Genomic DNA, 8,201 nt, shown 5'->3' with positions numbered 1-8,201 from the left:
CAGCAACAAAATCATCGTTTTAAGTGCAGCACTCGCTGAGACATTTTGAATTTAAAAAGCAAGCCAAAGTCTGGAAAGAAAAGCTTGAAAGGAGCTTGTCCGTTAGATTTTTTTCAATTCAAATTTCGCACTGACGATTTTAATCAGAAAAGCCGATTTTTTTTGTTTTGTTGGAATTGAGGAGAGACGGAGAAAATGCAATTTTAACTGAGTTTTTGATCTCCGTGTGAAACGGACACATTAATTTTTGTATCTGAATAATTACAACATCTTTTGCAATAGGGAAGACGTAATTGTGTTCTGTGCGGTATTTGGATACTTTTTCTACCTGAAAGATTATACCTATGTTTCTGGGACCAATGGTTCGCCAGTAAAAATGTGGCGCGTGATAGTAGCTATACACCTTGTATAAGTGATCAATAATGATAGGTTTCGTCACCGGGCTAGAGCTCTCTCAATTCCCCCTTCTATGTGGAAGTTAAAGATGTGACTGTGCACCTGCCCAAATCCAGCCCTGTATCGCAAATCAGTAAGGATTTACAATACTCTTATTTTGTGTCCTTTTGACGTATGTAGCCCATGATGCTTAAAAATCTAGTTACAATTTTATATATGTAAACTGGTAGGTGTATATATATTTAGGAGTAACGAAAGGAGTCGAAGTCCCTCAGAAAAATCACTCTGTACTGGAACATACGTTTTTCTGGAGATGGAACTGGGGGAACAGCAACTTGGTATCTTACTTACCAATATCAAAAAATTGAATTATGTGGATCGACAGATTTTAGATCTTTAATTGATGACAGCTTTTTTGGTTTTTGAGTTTTTGCATTTGCTATGAAGATTTTGGTAAATTTTGCTCAAATAACTTATTATTATTACGTGTTTTAATCTTTGAAGCAAGTAAATTCAGAAATTATATTTAGTAAAATTTTTCATTGCATCTATTATTTGGAGTCGGATGCCCGAATCGGCAGAGAAATTTTTTGAAGATTTTTCTCGAGAATCTGGTGCCCATAAGGCTTCCATTCTTTATCCAAATAGGTATGAATTTCTCGTGAAATCACCCTTAATATGCTCTTTCTTTGACCGCTCAGAGTATAGGCTGTGTTTTTTTTCTACTATTTTTTTTATCTCTCGGCAGACCATAATCCACAACCGAGCTCTGCGGCACACTTACATTGAGATCTTGCAAAAGTTAACTTTCATATAAGTATGCAAAATGGTACTAAGGCTACTTAACCGTACATGCACCTAGTAAAAATTCCTATAGCAAATTTTTAACGTTTTGGTGCACGCCTGAATAAGTGTTCTGAGTGTGAAAGTGGCTTTAAATTATAAAAATGAAGTCTGTTGTAACGACGGTTCACAATCTGAGGGAAGATTGTGATTATAACAAGCTTCTCGTTATAGACGATTTTTATTTTTTTTGGACTAGAAATATATAAGATGGGGAGGGGAAACCAGATAAATTTATCTTTCTTTTCTACTCTTATTTTGAACCTCTTTTGCTACTGCACCTTGATGAACCTGCATCTCGTCCATATTCCTCTGCGGAACTCATAATGAACTGGAACATTTCGGAATGTTTCCCACTTGTCACGAACTTAACGTGAAGTTTGTTTCAGCGTTATGCTTGTTATGTGTAGTGCTGCCATCTACCATCAATTTTTCTAACTATGAATGTCGTGTGATGATTGAATAATTGTACCGTTGAAGGCCTGTTGCTCTGCGCTGTGACGCCTTTTTAACAGGGGGATCGGCTCCCATTCGCTTTCATATGTGGTGGGTGCATGCTACAATCAAGTCTCGGTATAACGTCAACACTGGACCCCGAACGAAAATGTCTTCCTTCGTGACGGCGGGTGAATTACAAAGAGTTAAGATCAACATGCTATCCATACAGAGAAAAACATAAATTTCAAAACATACTTTGTTAGCGAAGCGGCATTAAAAAAGTGCTTGTCGTTATAGCGAGCTTTTAGTGAACACAGTCTGTCTAATGAAAACAAGATTTTTCTGTAGCAGAAGAGGAACATTTTGGGGCAGTTTCAGTATCCACACAAAAAGGAAACTATCTCTCCAATCACTCAATTAACGTAATTAAAATTTTAGTGTCTGAATTAAAAAAAAATTGGATTTATGTATAATTCGTGATGTATTTTTTCAAAACATGTGTAATGCTAACCGCACTCATTTACTAAAAAGCATACATTCATTTGCAAATGCATCTTAACTTTTAAGTAAAGGATTTAATGGGTTTTTATTGAATTGGATCGTAGAGGGTTCAATTTTGAGAAAATATAAAATCTTTGCTAAGCTCTCTTCACTGGCTCTGCAACCTTGAGGTGAATTCACGTCAGTGTCTTGGTGGCTGAAAAATTCACTCCATCATTTACTTTATCTTTTCCATATCGAAAAAGTAAAATTCATCCAATAAGTAGCACATACGTGATATTTTAAATTCCCGTTATAAACGATGATTGTCATTTGGCGATAAGACCGCAACTACTACTTAACCGCACATGCACTTCGTTTATATTCCTCTGAAAATTTCTAACGAATCGGTACATGCCGGGCCATGTTGTGCATCCATATACATGGCCCTAACGTATTTATGTTTTCATATTGAGCACGTTTTGTGTCCTTGTTGGTGCTGCCATATATTTCACATATTTTGAGTAAAGATGGCGAATGCTTCAATTTTCATAATATGTAGGTAACATGTTGAAGGTCTGGCTATACTCTGCAGGGACGGGCTCGCTCTTCTCGCCTCGAAATAAGGAAACTGCACGAATTACTCAAGTGTCAAGCATTTTTTCCTCGTATTTTTATATCCGGATAACGCCGGGTATTTCTGCTAGTAATCTATGGAGGATCAGAAACGTAAACGTAAAAACGGAATTTGTTTCCGGTGGGGGGGGGGGGGATACGTTGCACATGTCGCCATCAGTGGGCGTTTCACTTTCAATACCTGTAGTAAACACGTACATTTGTATGACGTCACGCAGCAGTGTTATAAACACCCAAAAGCATTCGCGGAGATTTTGATTCTCAATGCGTTTGCTGCTCACGATGATGATAAGTTTACGAGAGAGATTGCGCTTCCTTGGCCAAATTGTTTTTAAAAAAACAGCAATTCCGCAGTAACTGCTCTACGGAAAGATCAGACTTGGAAGAGTATTCGAAAAGGTCTAATGAATGTTAAAAACCTTCGGAGCATTATAAGGAAATTCGAAACCATAGGATCGTTAGCTGTTCGTCCTGGAAGAGGAAGGAAACCAGTATTCTATAGACGCAGTACAGGAGGTTTCGCTTCAGGTGAAAGAGGACAGAGCTTCAAATTCTCGTGGTACTGGTGTCAGGCGTGTTGCACACACATTGGATAGGCCACGTTCAACTGTCCCTAAGGTAATGCGGAATATCCTCCGATATTATCCGCACAAACTTTCAGTTGTGCAGCAGTTGACATAACATGATTATGAAGCTCGATTCCCGTTCTCATTGCAGTAGCTCGGGTTGACACGATTCAGAATGGGCTTGGAATATCCTCTGGGCAGACGAATAGCATTTTCACTTATATGGTGCAGTGGACACACACAAGTGCCGAATTTGGAAACCAGAAAATACGCGCGAAATATTAGAAGTTCCGTTGCATTCACCAAAAGTGACGGTATGGTGTGGATTTACTCCCTACTTCTACGATTAACTACGTTCTACAGATCCAGAGATAAGTTCGATCACCGGGAAGCAACATGCATTGCTGTAGAAGAAATACATTTTTATGGCTCTGCAAACACGTCACGGTGTCTGCCTTGTGTGCATTATTTATGCAAGACGGACCTAAGGCACATCTCGCACTGTGTGTTAAAAATGTTCACATTTTACAGTAGAAGGTGTCATCCGCCGGCACTTGCCTAATCTGTGGCCTCTCCTAACCCCGGACCTTAATCCATGCAATTTTTGCGTTTTGGGGTATTTGAAACGTCTGGTAAATCGTGACAATCCAAGAACTGTACGTGACTTTTAAGGCAGAATTTGTTGAACATGTCATCTTGCAATTTCACACGGTATCTGAAAATGATGGCCATCATGTGGAATATGTTTTATTGCAGTAACAATATTGTAAAAGTGATTAACAGTTGTTAAAATTATAAACGCTTGCCTAAATGTGTCATTTTTTAATAAAACACCCTCTGATGGTGGAATGGGTGACTAATTTTCCCCCTGAATCAAATTCCTATCACTACGTAAATCCTTCAGAAATTTTGACAATTTTCTGATGACAGATTTCGCCTGTAGGCTACTCTAAAGTAGGTTCTTTTAAATATGGACGCCCGGTGTATAAAACTGATCTTCTGTGTGCGTGTTCTTTATAGAAATCTACAATTTTACCGTCGCCAAATTTTGCATATATACCAAATGGGCCACGACTTGAACGATTGGCTACTTTATAAGTTTACAAGGCATGGGCGAATGCACGAAATGGACAAGAACTTGTCGGGTTACAATGATTTTTCTCCCTCAAAAATCACTTTCGGAATGTTTGCTTTTGTTACCGTGGCTTCCTAGCATTGTGTTCCCGACATGCATACGTGTTTACAATGCTTTGTCACTTCTTAAATGATGCCAGAATTATAGTTCATTCTTTTATAAGGGTTTGTCAATTTTTCAATCTTGCCAGTAATTGAAGATAACTTTGCCAGCACCGAGAATTCTGTTACTAGTAATCTTGTAACAGCAAAGGCATGAGATCAAACTCACATTCTATCGTCAAAATTAAGAATTGAACTAATTTTTTCAAACTTTTTTTCATGTTTCTCCTAATCGTTTAGTTTAAAGATATCCACCATAAAATTGGTTGTTTCTCCTTCAAATGTTGTTTCTCCTTCGGATCGTTCCGTACAAAGATATCCACCATAAAATGCATTAACAGGGAGTTTCATGCACATTTTCTGGACATTGCACATGACTATTGAGACAACAATAAAATTAACCAAAAAAAATGATATTATATTTAATTAAAAACAGAATATTAAAATATTAAATTTATGTTATAGGCAATGAAGTGAACAAATATATTGCTTACTTCTTCTGATTAAAAAAAAAAACCGATGCTCCCAATCGGGAACATTGACCACTAAAGTGATGAGCATTGTGCAGACAAAAACATGAATTCAAGAAACGCTATTCATCTTAACTCTGAGAAAAAAGGACATAAATTAACAGCATTATTACAATGAAGAAGAGAAAGCCAAACATTTTATCCAAGTAATATTTCCACTCGAGGGCCCCCATCAGAACCATCACGAGGTTGCAAATGAAATGGCTGATCGAAATCATCCATACCTCTAGGACGCCGGAAAAAAATTTCAGACGTTTTTTTTGGAATAATATTTACGGGCGCTATGGGTTCTAAGGATTGTGGAACAGTGTTTTTTGTAATGTATATGTGTAGAACATAGGCGCAAATCAAGATTAAAATTCCAACAACCGCACCGAGGATGTATACCCATGTGGTCATTGTCGTGGTATTCGAAACTGTTGTTGATTTTGTAAAATTACCTGATGTATCGCGAGAAGTCGTAGTAATATTTCCCGTTGTCGTCTTCATGGTCGTTGTTGATTCTGTAAAATTACCAGGTGTATCGCGAGAAGTGGTAGTGATACTTCCCGTTGTCGTTTTCATCGTTGTTGTGGATTCTGTAAAATTACCAGGTGTATCGCGAGAAGTGGTAGTGATACTTCCCGTTGTCGTTCTAATCGTTGTTGTTGATTCTGTAAAATTACCAGATGCATCGCGAGAAGTGGTAGTGATACTTCCCGTTGTCGTTTTTATCGTTGTTGTTGATTCTGTAAAATTACCAGGTGTATCGCGAGAAGTGGTAGTGATACTTCCCGTTGTCGTTTTCATCGTTGTTGTGGATTCTGTAAAATTACCAGGTGTATCGCGAGAAGTGGTAGTGATACTTCCCGTTGTCGTTCTAATCGTTGTTGTTGATTCTGTAAAATTACCAGATGCATTGCGAGAAGTGGTAGTGATACTTCCCGTTGTCGTTTTCATCGTTGTTGTCGCTTCAATACACTCACCAGAAACAGCGCATGTCCCTTTCATTCCGCACTTTGTTCCGTAAGGTAGAAACACGTCCATTCCTTTGAAGGCATCCAGAGTTTTCACCGGGACACAAGACAAATTCCCAGGTATGAAACAGCAAAAACGGCAGGCATCGAGGCCAATGCAATTGCATACTGTCAGGTTTTTCGTTTCACATAATGATCTGTCACAAGAACCATAAGAACATTTTCCTGGTCTTGCGAAACATTTTCTGCCTTCCGGTGCAATTTTTTTAAATTGCGTGCATTCCTTCGAAGTACCGTCGCATTCTTGTATGATGCAGCCATCTGGTCCGAAATCACATTCTTTTCCCGCTACCTGAACGGCGCAATTTTCTGTACAACATATATCGTCCTTGCTACTGCAGACTCTATCCATATGCCTTCGGTAGGTGCATTCGCGATCTCCACCGAGACCTCCTTTTGGTGTGCAGCACTTGTCCATCATGTCGCAGGTTTCTGGCGTTCCGCAGTCGCATTCCTCTCCCGCCTCTCTGACAGCGTTACCGCACGTCGGACTAGTGACTAACTTGTTCCTACACTCATTGGTCATTATTTTATCCTTCATTGTAGCAGTTATAGTTCTCACGCTGCATGTGGAAAACCGTCTCAAATCTTCATCATCTGGACCGCTCGGTCCCATTATATAAGATCCAAAAAGTGGTATACATTTTTTTGGTAATTTAGGTTCACTGTCGTGGTAAGCTCCTAGAAGATGACCAATCTCATGCGTAACTGTTCGCGTTGTTGAGCCTAACGATCTCATGCGTCCAGAACCATAACTTTGTCTACTAACGGCAACATTGCTACGCCGACACATAGCTGCTCTAAAAGCATATCCGTTCACATTTCCTTTATATTTCTTGAACGTTATATAATAAGATCCAGCATAATTGTTTCTATGATTCTTTTTAAACTCCTGTATTACTAATCCTATATTACTCTTCTCAGGATTAATTTGTTTTTTTATTGGGTAGTCGCTATCGTTCCTGTTTGTGTAAATAGTTATCTTCACAGGAATTATTCTCACCGTGAACGATCCAAACCTGGTTCTACGAATTATAAAGTCAGCCGTTTTGGCATGAAAGTAAATAAATGCTTCTGCGTCATTTCCTTTGGTTTCAATCATACTTTCGTCCGAGACAAATTCCATTTTGAAGTTCATGGTAGTGTCTGGTTCTACGATATGTGGTGTTGGTGATCGAACGTCGTGGAATGATGGTTCGTCTTCGTTATCGTAATCATATTCATCATCTACGTTATAGTAATTAAAATATTCAGAAATGTCTTGATTTTCTTCATACACGATGGATTTTGAAACTACTGAAGCATCATTGGGAAAATATACGATGGCGGGCTCTACGAAATATACCTCGTAGCCATTGTTCACCATGACGGATCCCTCAAACTGGCCATGTCTGTTCTTGAATCCATGCACGATCGTCGTGGAATTGATGAATTCATAGTATTCGGCACTGAAATTTGTAATCTCTGACTCGTTTGGACCTTTTCCACCGCGTATTTCCACCACGGTTTCATCAAGTTGTGGATCTAAAGATCTGTGAAGCATAACGTCAATGTCGGTATCGAAAGCGCAGAAAGTCAGTTGCATCAAAGCGTCAGGTTTACGGCCGTTTGTCTCTCTATCTGAAATAGCGATGTCTTCGGCATGCTGAGGCACCCCTTTCCTTGGACGAAACGACACGTCCACTATTTGATATCGCAGTGGAGTGCAATCGAAGAATGACAAAAATAAAACTACGATAAGATGTTGTTTTGCTAACATTTCTTCGTTAGATAAACCACTAAAGCAAAAGAATCGCAGACTTTTACCCGAATGTCGGAGAAGAAGCAAAAAATTGCGAAAATGTTTTTCGACTAACGAACAACATATCAATGTTATTAAAGACTTTGAAACGACTGCATCGAAACTTTGGTACTCCGAAATGAGAAATTACAAATGTAGCAGAAGTATATTCAATAAATAATTTCTACGAAATGAACCAATGAAAAACTTTAATTTACAATATTTTCTCCTACATTTTCACGTTGCGGATAGCTGCGAATAAAATTTGTCGTGAAAAAAA

At 38.6% G+C, this 8,201-nt stretch overlaps 1 protein-coding gene across 1 annotated transcript; it reads right to left on the bottom strand.

Annotated features, from left to right (window-relative positions):
• Positions 1–4,823: 4,823 nt before the first annotated feature.
• On the bottom strand, positions 4,824–7,900 carry LOC149085687 (disintegrin and metalloproteinase domain-containing protein 10-like). Its single transcript, XM_089232502.1, has 2 exons — positions 6,091–7,900; positions 4,824–4,972 (listed from the first exon to the last, which is right to left on the bottom strand). Exons 1-2 carry the CDS (start codon positions 7,898–7,900, stop codon positions 4,824–4,826), a joined length of 1,959 nt encoding a protein of 652 aa, XP_089088628.1.
• Positions 7,901–8,201: the final 301 nt, after the last annotated feature.

The sequence above is a fragment of the Pholcus phalangioides genome, unplaced genomic scaffold, assembly GCF_987345545.1.
Source record: "Pholcus phalangioides strain wild (caught in Gottingen) unplaced genomic scaffold, Ppha-v1.0 ptg000006l_1, whole genome shotgun sequence".
NCBI lineage: Eukaryota > Metazoa > Arthropoda > Arachnida > Araneae > Pholcidae > Pholcus > Pholcus phalangioides.
The sequence above is the reverse complement of the archived record's forward strand: the minus strand, read 5'-3'. Positions and strand labels throughout refer to the sequence as shown.